General features: G+C 42.4%; 1 protein-coding gene across 3 annotated transcripts in view; it reads right to left on the reverse strand.

Annotated features, from left to right (window-relative positions):
- The window catches only part of Phf20 (PHD finger protein 20), a 110,754-nt gene that overhangs the window by 24,437 nt on the left and 66,202 nt on the right, over positions 1–20,115 (reverse strand). Inside the window, exons 5-9 of one of the 3 annotated variants that reach the window (XM_057780694.1) lie at positions 17,188–17,267; positions 13,782–14,169; positions 8,670–8,783; positions 7,285–7,473; positions 5,747–5,926 (exon numbers count right to left, since the gene is read on the reverse strand). In XM_057780694.1, coding sequence (XP_057636677.1) covers positions 5,747–5,926; positions 7,285–7,473; positions 8,670–8,783; positions 13,782–14,169; positions 17,188–17,267 — 951 coding nt within the window. The remainder of the gene's footprint in view (positions 1–5,746; positions 5,927–7,284; positions 7,474–8,669; positions 8,784–13,781; positions 14,170–17,187; positions 17,268–20,115) is intronic. The other 2 variants (XM_057780695.1, XM_057780696.1) reach the window with 2 other exon arrangements.

Consider the following 20,115-nt stretch of genomic DNA (forward strand, 5'->3'; position numbering starts at 1 on the left):
TTTGTAATCCTCACTGTGCAAACTCATATATTCTTTGGTCTATACCCAAGTCAATGAAAGAACAGTCCAGTAGCTACGGGAAACCCTCCCAACAACTGCCTTTAGGCCAACATTAACCAATCATTCTATATGCAGTATTTCCTGAGACAGCTCAATTCTATCTTTAGAGCCTACCAATGTCCTAATTACTATCTCCTTATTTATGAACAGATTCCAAGAGAGGTGTGGTCTGACTATAGGCTAACTAGGGACACATGGGACCTGACAGCCTGCCACTACAGCAACCTTTTGAAAAGACAACTGATGTGGGATTCCCCTCTGTATGTTGTGAATACCACTGGTTAATAATGAAACTGTCTTGGGCCTGCACAGGGAATAGAGATAGGTGGGGAAAACTAAATTGAATGCTGGGAGAAAGGAGGCAGAGTCAGAGAGAAGCCATGTTGCCCCACAGAAAACAGATACCACCGGAACTTTACCTGGTAAGCCACAGCCTCGTGGCAATACACAGATTACTAGAAATGGGTTAAATTTAGATGTAAGAGTTAGCCAATAAGAAACTAGAGCTAATGGGCCAAGCAGTGATTTAAATAATATAGTTTGTGTGTGACTATTTCAGGGCTGAGCACCTGGGAACCAACAAGGGGCCTCTCTCAATAGACAACAAAGTCAGTTCAGCAGGAAAAAATTTCCCTCAAATCAAAAGCCCTGATTCTTCTCTGTATTTGAGTAGGAGGTGAGACAGCTGCACTGCCAAGAGAAGCAAGCCTAGCACCTGGGTGCCTCTGAGGGATAGCAATGCCAAGATCACACAGACTTAGGTAGGCAAGGAAACTCCATATGGAAAAGACACTGCCAGGTGTCACTAGGACAAAGCCCCCAGCCAGCCAAACTAAGAGCTCTTTTCAAGGATGGTGATGCTAACAAGGCAGAGTACGTGCTATATCAAAAGATGGATGATCTGAACACTAGAAATGTTCAGCCACTGTTGTTCAGGCAGTTGGGCTTCATGCCCCTGTGTACTCCTCCATCCCACCCCTCAATTTGAACAGCACCCGTGAGTCATCTCTAACAGAATATGGCAAAGGCAGTAGCATCTCCTGCTAGTGAGGTTGTAACACTAGCTTCCTGGCAGACAGACTTCTCTGTTGGCTTAAAAACACAGGCCATGTTCTGAGCCACTTCCCAAGGCCATTGCACAGAGGACCCGGAAGTGCCAGGAAAATGCCAAGGCCCCAAGGCCTTCAGTCACCATCTTCAAGTAGCTGAAGACTGGGCTCCTCCCCTGAAAGTTTTCAGATGAGAGCTCAGTCCTGGACAACCCCCAGCTGAGTCAGCCACATCAACTAAGAGAAAATAAAAATGTTCCAAGTCTCTGTGTTTGGAGTAATCCTATCACACTGTAATAGAGAATACAGAGTGGGATCAGCAGCCTTCTTATTCCTATAGTCCCATAACAGAGAAATTAGTATATGTGTATGTATACTGACATATGCATGCACGTGGTCTCCAAGAGCCAGGGCCATCTGGACTCCTTCCTGCATGCAGAGCAATCAATGGTTTGGCCAGGTTTTGTTTTCATCTGTGTCCTCTGGGGAGAGAATCAGGGCTTTCTGGCTATTGGCAGAATTCAGCTCCTTGGAGGCTAGTATTGCTATAAATCACACATACCTGGGCAATGATTTATACTTTTCCTACTATAACAAACATATCTCATACTTCTGAAAAAGCTTTTAAATAGGTTAGCATTTTTATTGTTTTATTTTACTGCTGCAGGACTAGGGGGTTGAACCCCAAGTTTCATGTATGATACAACCGTACCCCACTCCAGTCCTTAAATTCTGTTCAGTGTAAAAGTCAATTTTAGGGGCTGGAACAAAGGCTCAGCAGTTAAGAGCTCTGGTTACTTTCTTCCATAGGATCTGGGTTTGATTCTCAGTACCCAGGTGGTAGCTCATGACAGTCTGTAACTCCTTTTCCAGGAACTCTCAAGCTCTCCTTCTGGCCGCCACAGACACAGGAACAATTGTGAAGCACAGACAGATTCAGGCAAACACACCCCACACACATACACACACACACAAAATTTATAAAAATGCTAGACCTACTTTAATCTCTTTTGATATGCCCATTGCCAATATCTCAAAAGCTAGGTGGATGACACTCAGACTGGCCTAATTCTGGGTCCTTAGCACTATCTTGTCTTCTAAAGTCATTGTTCTTCAGCAAGCCTCAGTTCCTACCTCAGCCAGTATCACCTGGCCTCAGGTGTGCCTTCTCTCCCTGCCATTCATCTCTAGTTCACTGAAGTCTTCATTTCCATCCAGACCCAGCTCACTCAGCATGTAGGAAGGGATCCAGACGGCCCCCTCTGGCAGGGAGCACATGTCATCTACTGTTGGCCCAATGATTACATGCTGCACCTCATCACTAAACACACTGAGCTTAGTGCAAGTGGAGATAGAAGGATCAGGGCTGAAGATATCCTCACAGCAAGTTCCAGGTAAATCTAGGATACAAGGGACCCTGTCTCAGAATTAATTAATTAGGGTTGGGTGTGGTGACACATGCCTTTAATCCCAGGAGGAAGAGGCAGGCAGACCTCTGTGAGGTGGAGGTTAGTCTGGACTACAGAGTTCCAGGAGAACTAGAAGTGTTACACAGAGAAACCCTGTCTCCAAAAATTAAAAACCAACCACAACAAAATTATAAAGGGGTCCTGTCCTTTTTGTATCAACTTCAAAACCAAGGACACAGGAAAAATGAAAACCAGATGAAACACTAACTTGGGTGTGGTGGCAGCTGCTTGTAATCAATCCCAGTACCTGGCAGACAAAGGAAGCTGGGGGATGGTGAGTTTGCAGCTGGTTAGGGCTACACAGGGAAGCTTGAACACACACACACACACACACACACACACACACACACGAGCAGGCAAGGGGAGAAAAACCCACCAGTTCAGAAACTATAGCAGTGCTCCTTTAGGGTCTGAACCACCTCCTACCCTACCAGGTGTTGCTTTGTAAGACAGTTACAGAAATTCTGTCTAACTGTTGTTGAGACAGGATTTCACTCCGTGCACCAAACTGGCCTTGAACAAACTAAGTAGCCCAGGATGACCTTGAACTCACTGGGTAGCCCTGGGTAGCCTCAAACTCACAGTAACCCTCCAGCCTCAGCCTCCCAGATGCTGAGATTACATGTGTGAGCCACCATGCTTCTCTTTTTTGTACTGTATTTACAAAACTTTCGTGGGTCTGAGATAATTACAAATTAGACTTAAAAATATACACAGAGCTGAGGGTGTAACTCAGTGGTATAACCCTGGCTTGACTTGTACAAAGCCCTGGGTTCAATCTAATACCATAGAAGAAAAGAAGGCATGACCAAGTGTGTAGCTCAGTAGCAGAGTGTGTACTCAATAGGGGTGAATCTGTGGTTCAGTCCTTAGCACTAAGAAAAAAAGATAAACCATATACGTATGTTTACACATATGTTGCCCAGGAGAAATGTCTAGGGTCAACAGGAGCTCAGGGAGTAAAGGTGCTTGCTGCATACACCTGCCATGTGATTCTGCTTCCCAAACCCACACAAAAGAAAAGAGAAGTGGCTCACAAAGTTGGCCCCAGACCTCCATTCATCTGGTCCCAGTGAACATTTCCTGGCTTTCCCACAGAATATAAATTTCTACACACATACACACTCAACATCTATTCCATAAGGTGGCAGTGTTGCCCCAGCTTCCTGGGCTGGGCTTTGGGAGGCCCAGCTGCCATCCTTCTCTGAACCTGACATGTTGTTTATGCCAGCTCCAACTGCTGCCTAGGAGTCTCACAGTCATGACTCTCCATCTAGATTTAGGAAGACCAAATCTGTGGCAGCAGCCTGGAGAACAGTCACTTCCCAGTAACTGTGCTGCCTCTAGTCACCCCTGCTCCCAGTGGCCGTTTTGCTGACAACTCAGCCCATTTCCTGCTCACTTATATAACACATTCCTGGCGTATGAGTCTTTAACAACCTTTTTCCCGGCAATCTTTCTGTATCATCTGTATTTCCCACAGAGCCCTTGTTCCAAAACAAACCTCAGGAACACCTCTTTGCTTCTAGGACAAGTATTTCTCCCTTTTAGCTACAGAATTCCAAAGGCTACCCATCCCCAAGTCCTAATCATCTACCTGCTGCCCTTCATTCAGAGTGGACACATGAATGGGACAAGGGCCTGGAAACAGATGGCCCCACACCCCACACTGCACAAAGTCCCTCCAGGCAGTAATTTTGTTCTCTTCTTATTGTGTCCACAGCACCCAGCAACACATCAGATGGGACTGGGCCAAGTCAGAAGGGCAGGATTCGGGACCACACTGGAAATCCATTAGGTACAGACAGCTTTGGATGAGCTGCATCTTCTTGTAACTTACCAGGCTCCTCTGTCTACTGTAAAGTTAGACTTAACTTGAAAGTAAAGAACACCATCAAATTCCTCAATGCAAATGGCCTCAGACTGACAGCAACTTCCTTGTTAGGCCTTAACCTACTTTAGGAAGTCAAAAGGCACACACATGATAGTCTCATGGGCCCCCATCCTCAAATGCCTACCTGTTGCCTACTTTCTAAGACCCTTCCTCCAACCCTAACTAAATGCCACCTCCCTCCCAGGGGCAGTTAAGAACAGTAAGACCAGCCGGGCGGTGGTGGCACACGCCTTTAATCCCAGCACTCGGGAGGCAGAGGCAGGCGGATCTTTGTGAGTTCGAGACCAGCCTGGTCTACAAGAGCTAGTTCCAGGACAGGCTCCAAAACCACAGAGAAACCCTGTCTTGAAAAATCAAAAAAAGAACACTAAGACCAATATGGCCATTCATCTGTGTAAAATGAACAGCCAGAACTTTGGCATATAGGGAGGGGTCAGAGAGGGAGTTCTGAGTTCAGCTCCTCTAAACATGCTGCAAACAGTCTATTCTCAGTACTTTAAGGGTTTCTGGAGTCCACATTTTGATTAGCCATTCTGTTAGATAGAAAGACCTAAGATAGCATAAAACAAATAAGCCCACTTGAAGAAAATGATAATATAGCTAAGACTTTCTACTCAAGAAAACAGAACCAGGTGGCTTATGCCTACAATTCCAGCACTCAGAGGCTGAAAGAAAAGAATTGCCATGAGTTTGGGGATAGCCTGGGCTACACAGTGAGTTCTAAGCCACCTTGGGCTTCAGAGTGAGGCTTTGCCTCAAACAAACAAACAAATAAAAAGCATAAAAACCTACTAAACTTAAAAGCACAACATTTGTTAGTTTCTAACACTCCACTGACAAATACCTTTCTGTTCACTTTATATTTTTGGATGTGAACCCAGCTTTAACGGCTGAGCCATCTCTTCAGCCTCTCTTCACTTTATAACAGAAAAACAAACACCAAGACTACATGGGTCACAGCTACTGATCTAGAAATCACACGAATCTGTTCTTTGCTCCATGTTACATGCATAACATTCACAAATAAGACAATTTAGAATAAGGTTTTTTTTTTTAAAAAAAAACTTACAGGTGTAGTGGCACACACCTTAAGTACAAGTATTCTAGAGGCAGATTTCTGTGAATTCAAGGTCAGCCTGGTCTACAGAGCAAGTTCCAGGACAGCTATTGCTGTTACACAAAGAAACCCTGTCTCAATAAGCAAACACCTTATAGTTGAAGTAAAAGTGCAAGTATACACATAAAACATGGTTACATTAATTCTAAACAAATACCTTCAACAGTCGAAACCTCCTGTGCCTCAGCAAGAGGAGAGAGTGGTTCTGTTTTCATAGTGTTTTCTCCCATTGACTTGCAGTTCAACTCCAAATCTGCAGCCCCCAGTCCATCCCCAAAGGAGTGGCAAGTTAATACAGATGAAACCTGGCCAGCCTCCAATGGAGATTTCAATTGACCTAGAGGAAGAAATAAATAAAGAGTGCTTAGGAAATATATATGTATACAATCAAGAAATAAAGAGTCTGAGGCTCACCTGATCTATACAGGGTTCCAAGCCATAATGCTACATAGAGAAATATCATCTCAAAACAAAAAAGAAGGGCCAACAAGATGCTTCCAAGCCAGATAATCTGCAGCCAGTTCCCAGTACCCACATACTGTGGCATATGTGCACGCGCGCGCACACACACACACACACACACACACAAACAAGTAAGTGAAATGTAATTTTTTTTAAATTTAAAAAAAGAAAAGGCCTTCCACCCATACAGCCAGGGCTACAAGTGCTTAAAAGAATTTGGTTAAAGTGAAAGAAAGTCAGCAAAAATGCACACAGAGCAAGGCAATATCAAAAAAGGCATAGAAGCAGGGCTCCCCAAGCCATGTGCCTCCAGCCTGACATGCAACACAGAATAACAAGCAAAAACAACCACAAAAGCATCTGAATCATCTGGGAAGAACAACACACCACCAAAATATTTGGCTTTTAAGAAAGTCTAACCTGGGAAAGATGGCTCATACTTCTGTGGCACACATACCTATACACACACACACTTTTTTAAAAGAGTTAGTATTATTAGATTCCATTTTATTTTCTATTTATGGGTTTTGGTGGGGGTTTGTTTGTAGCCTTGGCTGGCCTGGAATTCATAAAGATCTGCTTGCCTCTGCCTCCCCAAAGTTGAGATTAAAAGTTATACAACCATGCCCAGCTGTGTATGTGTGTTTTGTCTGCAAATATATCTATCTGTGCATCACATGCATGTAGTGTCTGCAGAGGCCACATCAGAACAGAAGTTACAGGTGGTTATGGGTTGCAAAACTTGGGTGTTAGGAATTTAACATGGTTCTTCTGCAAGAGCAGCATCACTGAGCCATCCCTTCAGCCCTATACACATTAATTAAAAAAAAAAAAAAACAACTTCAATACAGTCTAACACAGAAACCTAGACAGTGGCTCAGAGGTTAAGGGTGCTGGCTGCTCTTCCAGAGGTCCTGAGCTCAATTCCCAGCAACCATATGGTGGCTCACAACCATCTGAAATGAGATATGGTGCCCTCTCTGACCTACAGGCATACATGCAGGCAGAACATTGTATACATAATAAATAAACAAAACTTAAAAAAGAAAGAAAGAAAGAAAGAAAGAAAGAAAGAAAGAAAGAAAGAAAGAAGAGAGAAGAGAAGAGAAGAGAAGAGAAGAGAAGAGAAGAGAAGAGAAGAGAAGAAAAAAAGAAACTTATACAGAAGAATCTAGACTGGTTTTTAGTAGACAGGCACCAGGTAGGCTAAATACTAAACAGACACTGACTTACCTTCAGCAGATTCCTTGGCATTGGATGCCTGGTCTTGTAGAGGATTCGTATCAACCGTATGAACCAGATCAGGTACAACCGAGTCGGAATCTAGGGTCTCATGGGTCCCATTAGTAGACAGCCTAGAGGACCGTCTCCTGGATAAGTCTTTGTCACTGTTTTCAGAGCGGTTTTTGGACTGTTCCTGGGCTGTAAACCATTCAGAGAGTTGTACTCAGAAACCAACAGGAAAGAAGACTTCCACTAAGGCAGATTCTGAGCTGCTCAATTCTACAAGGGCTTTTCTACAGAGACTTCTGGAATGCCAGACTGATAGCCTCTCCTAGCTTATAGCAAAACTAAAACCTCTGCTAGGAAGTTACTTTGTTAAGAATTCCTAGTCTGAGCTGGAGAGGTTACAGCCAAATGTCAAGAATTCAGACTGGGGGCTGGAGAGATGGCTCAGCTCTTCCTGAGGACTGCTCTTCCTGAGGACCCGGGTTCAAATCCCAGCGCCCACATAGCAGCTCACAACTGTCTGAAAATCCAGTTCCAGGGGATCTGACACCTTCACACCAATGCACATAAAATAAAGCTAAATAAACCATTAAAAAAAATTTAAAAATTCAGACTGAAGAGATGTGCAGAGGCACGTCCTAATCTTGACCACGGCTCTATTTTGGAGCTTCCAGTGTAAAAGACTGTATGCTGACTCCCAAAGTAAGGGCTGAGAACCGTATTTAAAAGCCATCACAATCCTTTTTGAAAACAACACGTTTGTTTTCTAATAAACATTATATATATGCATACATATAGTATTTCTAGTAAACACACACACACATATATATATGCATACATATAGTATTTCTAATGTTCTGCTTGTTTTTCAGACCAAGACTCTCTATGTAGCCTCAGCTCTCCTCAAACTCACAGAGATCAGCCTCCCTCTGCCTTCCTAGTACTAGAGTTGAAGGCACGTACCACCATGCCTGGCTAAAATTTTTCTCACCACATGAAGTTCATCCTTACTAGGTCATATAATATCTCAAAAGGAATCCCAATCAAATACACTTTAAGGAGGCAGATATGCTATCACTGAGACAACACAAATACAGATCACGTTGCTTCCAGCAAAAACCTACTGACACAAGCACATTCCACTCACATTAGCTTAAGGACAGTCATTAGCACTCATAAGAAACAGGACTTATATCTGTGAGTTCGAGACCAGCCTGGTCTACAAGAGCTAGTTCCAGGACAGGAATCAAAAGCTACGGAAAAACCCTGTCTCGAAACCCCCCCCCCCCAAAAAAAAAGAAAAGAAACAGGACTGACAGACAGAACACGGAGGTTGACCCAAATAACTTATCAAATTCTAGGCACATATACATAAATTGGAGACTCACATGAATTTTTGTCAAGTCGGGGACGTTTTAATGGGATGTCACTTCCTTTTGATATTTTCCGTCTTCTCAATTCCAATGTTATTGGTTGCAAAGTTTGAGAGTTTGAATCTACAGCTGTAATATATACAAAGCACACAAAAATATTTAACTCTTAGTGCCTAACTGCATCTTTTTACAAATAAAATAATATTTTGTGTTTTATAGAGAGAGGAGAAAGATATCCTTATAGATATTAAGATACAGTAAGACCCTGCTTCAAAACTTTAAAAAAGATACCTTATTAAACTCTGAAAATGAACATTCATACTTTAAGGAAAAAGACAAGACAACTAACTAACTGAGTGACAAACTGTTTCCTTGGGAAGATTTGACACACTCTGCAGACTGACTTCCTCAGTTTCTTTTTGTGGTCTTGCCTAGGCTCTAGCACTTCTAAAACCTCTTTAAAACACCACATTCCAACATGACCTCTTAAAAACATAAAGGTTCGCCGGGTGGTGGTGGCGCACGCCTTTAATCCCAGCACTTGGGAGGAAGAGGCAGGAGGATCTCTGTAAGTTCGAGGCCAGCCTGGTCTACAAGCTAGTTCAGGGCAGACAACAAAGCAACACAGAGAAACCCTGTCCCGAAAAACTAAATAAACAAACAAACAAACAAACAAACAATACAAAGGTTTGTAGGCAATATAAAAGTCTTGGCAGGGGACAGGAGAGGGATGGTCTCTTACTAAGTTGCTGAGGGTAGCCTGGAATTTGTAAGCCTCCTGCCTCAGTCTCTGGAGTAGACAGGATTGCGAGCATGTCCTACTGCTGCACATGCTCCTGTCGTCTTGTTTCATTTGGAGGAAAGGAAAAAAATTAGACAGTGTAGTACCTCACAGGCTGGTCTCAAACTAGATATATATAAGCGGAGGAGAACTTGAGACTCCTGATCCTCTTGCCTCTACCTCCTGGGGTTACAGACAGTCACTACCATATAAGGCTCCTGCAGTATTGTGAAAGGGTACTGCAGAAAAACAGGAGCTCACAAAGTCTAGACTGGTGGTTCTCAACCTATGGGTTGAAATCCCTTTGACAAAATAGCTCCAAAAACATTTACATTACAATTATAACAGTAACAAAACTATAGTTAAAAAGTAGTAATGAAAATAACTTTATGGTTGGGGGTCAACACAACATGAGGAACTATATTAAAGGTTCACAGCATTAGCAAGGTTGAGAACCACTGGCCTTGAACTCCGTATGTAGCTAAAACTGACCCCCACTTCTCAAGTGCTGGGATTACAGGCTTGTACCACCAGTGCCTGACTCACAAGCATTTTGAGCATCAAATCTTTTCAAAACCTACTGCCCAGTCCAAAGACAGAAAAGAACTAAAACTAAACAAATCCTGACCTACCCAGTACTTAGAAAACCCACCCATGCAGGCTCACTCTTAAAATCTGTGTCAGGGTTAGGGCTTAATTACTGTTTTCATTGTCTACCTGCTACTCGGTGTTTTTGTTCTGTTTTGTATTGTTTTGAAGATCTAAATGAAAACCAACACAAATCTCAGTGCCCCAGACATGGCTGTAGAGCACTAACCCAGCAGGGTAGACACTAAGTCCCTGGAGGTGCTTCATTTTCTATTTTTAAGCTTAAAGCATAAGACACTCTCCTCAAATCTGAAAGATGAAAATCCAAAAAGAGTCAGAAGAAAGATTAGAGAGCCTGGCAAGAAAGCAGGACTAAAGAATCTGAGGAGGGGCAAAAGAAGATAGAAGAGGACTATGGACAGGAAAAGGAGGATAGAAAGCAAATGGGAGGAAAAAGAGAAAAGACCCAGGTAAGGTCAGCAGTTTCGGTGTGGCAGAAGAAGAGAGGCAGCACCCAGCTCTGAGGAGGCAACCCCCATTCTTGGCTCTTGTTATATTCAATCTTCCCAACATATCAACATTATTCTATTCCAAGTGGCGGAAACTTGGATCCATGGTTGAATCTAAGCTAAACATCAACACAAACCAGTCCATTCTACACAGCTCAGAGTCTGCTCCCAATCAGATCTGTGTAATCTGGGGAGCTCAAGACTCCACCACATCAATGAATGCAGGCTACTTGATTTCTTAAGGGTGCCTGAACTATGTACACAGCATCAGACAAGCCTTCTTCCTTTTGATACCACATACAAACACGGTCCTATAGAGAACCCAAGTGTTCCCCTAACTCTTCCCAGAACACCTCATCTAGGAAGCTTGTTAACAGCCATGAGCCCAAGGTCTCCACAGATACTGACCAGGGAGTACTTGGGCACAAGTGCGGCCTGTTCTTACAAATGCCTCAGTCCAGTAATAGGAAACTTGGGAACGCCCTTCTCTAAAATGTGTTCTAGCTGGTATGCAACCAAACACTTAAAAAAGCAATAAATGAATGCAGGGTAGACTGAAACCTTGGATGACTCCATGAGAAGTCTGTGACCTGGGACACAGATATGCCAGTACATACTCCAAAGACTCCAAATTGCAGCAGGAAGAGCTAAACTGAGCTGCAGACAAGTCCCATTTTCTATCTCTTCTTTCTCCCTGCAAACTGCCCTTCTCCAACTTTCAACAGAATGTCTGCTTTGGGGTCTCTAGATGTAGCATGGTATGAAGCATTTGTGTGAGCAAACATTGGGTTCAATCCCTGAAGGGGGGGAGGGGAGCCTGCCTCTCACTCCCTATCTGAACGTGGTGTACTACATGGGATGGTTCAAACCTCTAGACGGTTCCAACTCACTCTTCATCCTTGAACACAGACGCACTAAGGACAGTATACAACTAGTACCACTAGTACCACTCTCAATGCAGAGAGAGCTCAGTTCATCAAGAGTCTCGCAGGCCTTGGTATTACTGCTTAATTCTTTCTCGAAAGGCAATCAAGACACCAACTAAACTTAAGGACAATGCTGTCCAACAGAAATACAATGAGAGCAACAAACGTAAGTCCACATGTGACCAAATTTTTAAGCAATCATACTAAGAAATTTAAAACTAACTTTAAGAATGTATTTTATTCAAACCAATCCATCTATAAAATATTTCAACATGTAGTCAATATGAAAAATAAAAACCGAGAGAGGGCTGTGGGCATAGCTAACAGCAGACACAGCACTTGTTTATCATGCAGAAGACCCTGGGTTTGATCCCCAGCACAGTCAATTTAAAAATAAGGGGGAGGGGGTTGGTGGTGGTGCAGACCTTTAATTCCAACAGATGGAGGCAGGAAGATTTCTGAGTTTGAGGCCACCCTAGTATACAGAGAGAGTGAGGTCCAGGACAGACAGGGCTAAACAAAGAAATCCTGTCTCGAAAAACAATTAAAAAACCAAAGGAAAAAAGACTTTTTACATTGTTTTATTTGTGTGTGTGTGTGTGTGTGTGTGTGTGTGTGTGTATGTGTAAATGTGAGTGAATACAAGTCCTGCATATCACAGAGCAAGTGTGGAGATCAGATGACAATCCAGGGGATTGGTCCTTGTCTTATACCTTGAGATAGAGTTTCTCTTCCCATCCCTTGCTGTATGTGACAAGGTTGCTGGCCCACAAACTCCCAGTGAATCTCCTGGGATGGGCAATCTAGAATTACAGACATGCACTAAAGTGTCTGCCCTTATGTGGGGTCCAGAGAGTCGAACTCAGGTTAGCAGTCATACGCAACAAGGGCTTTACCCAGTGTTTTAAAAGGGGAGGCATGTATTTCACCTGAAGACATATCAGGCTGTATCTAGACTCCTATAAAATTAGAACTCAGATTTGAGGAGGATATACTACTACATAAGTTAACTTAAGGTAGACTTTTCCACTAGGTATCAATGAATGGGCTATTACTCCAGTTTTGACAAAATACATTTCATGTCAAATTTTACATTTTAATTTATATACTGAAACTGCTTAAACTTGTACTGAAAAAAGAGATACTGTGGGCTAGGGATGTAGCTCAATGGTGAAGCATACGTTTATCATGTGCAAGGCTATGGGCTCCCAGGCCAAAAAAAATACAGACATTGCTTGAAAATGTGATCGAGTTCACAGTTTTTCAATGTTCATCCAAACTGAACAGAGAATGTGCAAAGAAGGAAGTCTAAAGAGCACTCAGTCATGGATGAGTTCCATCTAGACATCCGGGGACTGCTCTTCCTGCTACCAACCCACTTGAGGAATTCCAAACTTATTATACTTCTTTTTTATTTTACTTTATTTTATTTTATTTTTGCTTTTTTGAGGCAAAGTTTCATTCTAACATGAACTGACCTGGAACTCACTATGTAGCCCAGGCTAGCCTTGAACTCATGGCAATCCCCTAGCTCAGAGTTTATACTTCCTTTAAATAATTGGATATTATTCCTTAAATCTATATTGAATCCTTAATTCTCACCAATTTAATTACCAAATTATCTTTCAATTTAGAGTGAAATGTCCCCTTCCATAAATATCTTTTAAAAGCTCAATGTCTTTTTTTGAGACAGGGTCTCATCATCACAAAGCCCCAGCTAGTCTTGAACTAATCATCCTCCTGCTTCTGCTTCCCAAGTGTTAGTGTCACAGGTGTGAGCCACAATGCCCGGTAAGAGTTCGATTTTAAAAAGTGCCCTTGCCTCCAGCTCTAAGTTTCTTTTTTTTTTTTGGGGGGGTGCGGGAAGGCTGCTCCCTCAGAGGCTCATGTTTGTGTGTGCTTGGTTCTGGTACTAAGGCCTGGACCCAGGGTGCCATGCAGGCTCTGAGTGTGCCCTACTGCTACTTGTACCTCCAGTCCCTGCTGCCTCAGCTCCCATTCTTCTCCCCTTTCATGTTTGCCCACCAGGATGTTATTTCCTCAGACTGACGTCATGTGAGCAGGCACAAGGAGAAGGCCTCAGTTCCCTTGGCTCTTTCAGGGAAGATGGGCTGTCCACTCAGAAGCTCAGCCACGGCCACACTCCCAACATGTTCACCTGGACACACACCTCACTGAAATTCAGCTCCACAGGCATGATTTGTTTTCAGGCCACAAGCAAGTCACAAACACGAAGGACTGAAGTACAGAAGGTATAAAGAACCACAAAGGCTACAGGAGAACACTGGCATCACCCATTGCAGAGCCCGCGTGGGAAACTCACCAGTAGGAGCTATGGAAGGGGGTCTGCCTCGTTTTCTTTTTGGCTCCTTCAGGTTCTCTTGTGGACTCTTCACAAGGTCATTTTCAGGCTTCTTTTCCACCTGGACATCCCCAGAGTACTCCCTGTCGTTCTCCGAAATGTTTTCCTTGTCTTCCTTCTCGTTCTTGGGAAGGCTTTTCTCTGACACTTTGCCCTTTTCTGAGCAGGTCAGCTTTCCTTCTTTGTCAGGCTGTTTGGGTCGCTTTTCTGTCTTTAAGGCTTTTTCCACTTTGTCTTTCTTGACGTTGGCCGTGGCTTTTCTCTGTTCTTTAAATTTCTCTCGTTTCTCAGAAGATGACGAAAGACTTTTGTGATCTGTTTCTTTAGGCCTAGCATTACCCACAATATTCTAAAATGAGCAAAATAGCGATGAAACACTTTGTGATTACTTGCAAATACACAATCAGGAGGTTGCTTGCACACTTATGCAGACAATGAAGACACTAAGAGGACACAGGCCGGGTCATACGATGCAAAGCACCAGGAGAGTATCTGAGCTTTGAGGAGAGTATCTGAGCTTTGAGGACTAACCATATGTTTAAGCCTCCTTCTGAGACTCTACAATCTCCCTTATGACAAGGAGCCACATGAGATGAATTAAAGGGATGTCAACTAGTGGGACTCTTGACTAGAGGCAGTGTTTCTAACAGAAGTGTTCTCACTTTCTTATTCAGGACTTTTCAGAGGCCCAGTGTATGTGCTGCCCAGCTTTATGAAGAAGAAAACCAACTGGTAACTGGAGACTCAATAAGAATACTGTTCAGAATGCCCAAGACAGACCAAGGACTCAGGTCTCAGGTCCCTTTCTGCTAATAACTAAGCCACTTACTGGGTTCCTGAGCTGTCGGGTGTTTTTTCCACTGAAAAGTAGTACTGCTTCTAATTTGTTACTAAATTACTTTAAAATTCATTCTAAAATCTTGTGTCCTAGTGTGACTGTCTCTTAATGAAGTTGACTCTAAAAGTTAGAATTTCTAAGATTATAATTAAGTTTGTTTATGCATGAATCCCTCTTCTACAATCCTGACATCACAGGGCATCCCTAGCACACACATTCTAGGTGCACTGATTTCTCCAGAAGCAGGAATGGAATTCTCAAATGCTCAACAACCAAAAATAAATTTGTCGCACAGGGAAAAGTTATAAACAATGAGACTTTTTTCTTTCTTTTTTTCTTTTTTAGTTCTAATACTATTCTGAAAAAAGCCAGACACTGAGAGGAACAATTAACAGACATATGCAGTTGTACCCCTTCTAGAAGGGGGTAAATATCAATTCTGGTCAAAGATTTGAAAGTTCCTACTTCTGAACAGAAATGAATTTCCCGAAATAGACTTTGCTAACAAAATAATCAGACTTCACAGTGTGTACAAACACCCTGATGCACACCCGAAAACGAGTCATTTCAGGGATAGCTACATGCATACTACAGAACACTGTAGAGCTACCAAACAGCTGGAACTTCAGACAAAAGAACTCTGGGGAATGTTATATTGTTAAAAGAACAAGCTATAGACAGTACATGCACTTGACACTAATTCTGGGACCAACACACACATTTCTAACAACAACAAACCAGCAGGACAGACACAAAGTGTCAAACACAAAACAAGCAGAAGCCCTTCATCTGAGTGGGGTAGTTTTGCTTTCCTTCTGCTTTCCAGCACTTTCCAGATTTCCTACAAGTAAATATTCATTTTATAAACTCAGAAAATTAAATGTGACTCAAGACTAAATTACCAAAACATTTAGAGTAACAAGATTCTACAGTAAAAATTCACCTATTCCAATACTTTATAAAAAATTTTTAATCATCTTGAGTCAAAGGACTACAGCCTCTTGGCAGGTGGGTGTAGGGTGTCTGTCTGTCTCTGTTTATGTGTGTGTGTGTCTGTCTGTCTGTCCATCTCATCTATACACGGACATCTTGGAGCTGCCCGGTCTATCTTGGTGGCCTGCTGGGATTGAGGAAAGGTGAGACGCTCAGAGGCACCGGAACTGAGAAGGGAACTGCTTGTAAATCTTCCCTCAGCAAGGCCCCACCTCCAGGCCATAGTCAATTTACTGAATAGTTAAATTCTATAGGGTTCATGGCTCATACATATATTCCCCAGCACCTGGGAGGTAAGGCAGGGGATCACTATGAGTTAGAGGATAGCCTGGGTGAGAGTAAGAATCTGTTCCAAAATACAATTTTCTTTAAAAAGTTGAACCCTGGGGCTGGAGAGATGGCTCAGAAGTTAAGAGCATTGCCTGCTCTTCCAAAGGTTCTGAGTTCAATTCCCAGCAACCACATGGTGGCTCACAACCATCTGTAATGAGGTCTGATGCCCTCTTCTGGCCTGCAGACATACACACAGACAGAATATTGTATACATAATAAATAAATATTAAAAAAAATAACCTAAAAAGTTGAACCTTCCCTATAAAGAGCTGAGGAGTCTCAGGACCTCTCTATCTACCAGCTCCATTCAAGCCCATATTTCAGTTCCTCTGCCTTTATCAACTCATTCCACAAAACTTCACCACAAAAATGGCAAATTTAAGGACAAAATGGCACAGTCAAGCACAAGGGCCGCTTTTTAGATGCCTGAGAGGCAAGCAAAGAAAAAGAAAGCATCAGTCATCTGGGCAAAGTGTCAGCATGTTCTCAATGCTCTCTAGAGGAAAACCAGCAAAGGCAAAACGTTCCTGAGGCCCCTTGAAAGTTCTTCTGCCCTCAATATTTATAGAAAATCTGGTGAAATCTGTGCCAAGTGGAAGCACTTGATCATCACAAGAAAAGAACCAACAGGTTACAGCACCCGCAGTTCCACTTCCACCCAAACAGAGGAACCAGTGAGGATGTCTCAGAACCAAAAACCTTTGGCTAACTTGCTTTAGCTGTTTCATCAGTAACTCTCAGGATTATAAGCAGTCCAAAAAACACCAATACACAAACTTAGGTTTGATTAAAACATGAGGAGGAAAGACACTAAAGAGGGAGAAATCATAAAGTATTTCAAGAGGTCTCAGAGCTCTGTAGAGAAAGTCTGTTACAGCGCTCAAGTGTTCAAACTTCCTGTGTTGGGTGAGGGTACAGGAAGAGGATAGAGTCAGAACACTTGAAAAGAAATGAGAAAACAAAAATTAAACAATGGGGAATATATTTAGCATTTTCAAAGAAGAAAATCTGTGTTAAAAGAAAAAGACAAAGAAATACAAATATTACAACTTTTGAAAACCTGTGTTATTACTTTCTGGTCAAACTGTCAGATGGAGGAAATAAAGACTTGTCATCATAAACACATGTAATGTCTTTATTTGAGAAACAAAAGTACAATGTTAGCATCATTCAGAACACAAAGCACAAAACCACATTTCTCACCTGATCTTTGGAAAAAGCTTTGACATGAATATGTTTGACAGTTTGAACTACTCCATCATAAAATTTCACAGTGTAAGTACCTAAAATTCAAGAAGATATGATTTTAACTTGCTGTTTCATGAAAGCAGCAACTTTTAAAGAATATACACAAAGGAGCTCCAAATACAATAAATGTGTTTTTAAAAAAGCTGAGGGCAGATTCACAGTGGCAAAGTACCCATTTAGCATGCGCAAGACCTTAAGTTCGATTCCTGGCACACACACACACACACACAAAGGCAAATTTAGCTTCCTATTTAATTGGTCAGATTGGTTTTTTTTTTTAATCTAAGCAATTCAAAATTTACTTTAAAAATTTTATGCTGTTTGATTAAAATAAGAAATATGTACACTTAATTTGAGCCAAGGGGAAAAAAGGAACAGTAAAACAATTAAAAATAGATACAGACTTACTAATTCCTTGGTGAGTGGCATTTGCAATTTAATCTTTACTTGATTTTCTGTTTTGAAGGGCAGTAATCAAGTCTTTTTTAGAGGTTGTGTGAACCTTAAAATCTGTGAACCTATCTAGGCCAAAATGCTAAATGCTATCCAGCAATTGTTCAATAGGAATCCTGTGAAATATTAAAGATAGAAACCCATACATCTAGGCATGTTTGTGGATTTCTTGGTGCTGGCAATTGAACCGAGGGCCTTGTACATGCTAACCTCTCAATCAATCAAATCTCCACCAGAGCAGAGTGACTCACTACTTACCCACTGAAACACTGTAACATTTCCATCTCCTCTTATTTTTTAATAAAGTAATTTTTTTAAAATTATGTAGTTGAAAATAGCAGATGCATGCTGATGTTGGCTCTTACCAACTCACAAGCTGTTTTGTTTTTTTGAGACAGGGTCTCATAATATAATTCAAATCAGCCTGGAACACACTGTGTAGCAGGGTTTGGCTTGATTTCACAGCTATTATCCTACCTCAACCTCCCAAGTGCTGGGATTACTACAAGCATCGGCCACCATGGCCAGTTCTATCTTCACACTGTGCAACAGAAGTATCTTCCTACCTAGAGAGTACCACTCAGTGAGCCTCAGGCAGTCGCAGCCAACTTAAAAACGAGCGACCATATTACATTCGGTAAAGGCTTACTGGCTTTCCAGCTAGCTACTGGCCAGTTCCCTCTACTCTGAAATCCTCATTTGCCACCTGCGGAAATTCACGAAAGGTCTTCAAAATCAGAGAACGTATCTCAACTTCTTCCTCATACAGTACTCAACACACAACAGTCCAGTGCTCAAAGCTACCACACCAGTGACACTGGCAACCTCCTGAGAAGTGTAGCTCACCAGCCCTACCTTGGAGAGACGAAATGAGAAGTGCTGGGAGCTGGGCATACGGGGGCTTTTAGCAAGTCCTACAGGTGGTTCAAATGATATAAAGCTGAGAAACACCTCCGAAGGCAATTGGCAGCTACCTGTAGACCTTTCCTGCAGACCATTATCAAACAGATATCACCACCACAGAAGGAAACTGACTAGGAACCTCTCAGAACACACAGACAAGCTTGGTCAAGTAAAAGAGCAGCAGTTAGATTCAGGATAGTACAGAGGACACCTGGGAAAGAAGGCATTAACTATTCTCTACACAGGAGGCTCAGCAGTGTCATTCTTAGGCCACGACAGCAAATGTTTAAGCTCCCGTCTTTCTTTCCCAGTCCACTCAGTGTGGGTGGTACCTAGCAGAAGAGCAACTGCTAAAGAATGCTAACAGAGCTGTTTCTTTGGGTTTTTAAGACTGACTTATTTTTAGCCGGGCGGTGGTGGCGCACGCCTTTAATCCCAGCACTCGGGAGGCAGAGACAGGTGGATCTCTGTGAGTTCGAGACCAGCCTGGTCTACAGAGCAAGTTCCAGGACAGGTTCCAAAGCCACAGAGAAACCCTGTCTCGAAAAACCAAAAAAAAAAAAAAAAAGACTGACTATTTTTAATTATTTTCTTTTATTTATACTTCATGTATATGGGTATTCTGCCTGCATATATATCTGTGTACCATATGTTTGCAGTGTCTGAGAGGTCAGTAGAGGGTGTCAGATCCCCTGGAACTGGAGTTACAGATGGTTGTAAGCCACCGTGTGGTTGCTGGAAATCAAAACTGGGCCTTTGGAAAGAATAGGCAGTTCGCTAACCACTGAGTCATCTCTCCAGCACTCCTTCTGATTTTCTGTGTTATATTTTTGTGGGGGTGGGTGGGGTTTACTTGTTTGTTTATTGTTGTATGAGATAGGGTATTATTCTGTAGACCAAGCTGGCCTTGAATTTAACAGGTAGCTGAGGCTGACCTCAAATTTATTGTGGTTCTCTTGCCTCACCAATGCTAGGATTATGGACAAACAGTGACACTATATCCAACCTTTGAAGATTTCTCAAGGGCTAGGGAGATGGCTCAGTTTAGGGCCCCAGTATTGATACGAAAAAGACTAACTCCGAGGCCTATAATCCCAGCACTTAGGAGGCAGACACAAGGAGATGCTTGGTACTTACTGACCAGCTACTGTAGCCAAAGTTCTAGGTTCAGTAAGAAGCATTATCTGAAAAGATAAGGTAGTGAGCAGAGAGGGAGTGGGGAGAGATATGTACAGATACATATATACTAAATAAACAAGTAAATAAAGCAACATGATGCAATGTATCTCTGGCTATGTAGGGATAAAGCTGAGAAATGGTGGCAACATCAAGATTAAGCGCTCCTTCAGTATTTTTAAATTCAATTAAATTTTATTTTGTGTGTATTGGTGTTTGTATGTATGTCTGTGTACTACTGTGTGTCTGTTATTCACAGAGACCAAAGAGGGCACTGGATACCCTGGTTTTATAAACAGTTGTGAGTAAACATGTGGATACTGGGAATCAAACCCAAGTCTCCTGGAAAAG

This window comes from Chionomys nivalis, chromosome 9 (genome assembly GCF_950005125.1).
Source record: "Chionomys nivalis chromosome 9, mChiNiv1.1, whole genome shotgun sequence".
Classification (NCBI taxonomy): Eukaryota; Metazoa; Chordata; class Mammalia; order Rodentia; family Cricetidae; genus Chionomys; species Chionomys nivalis.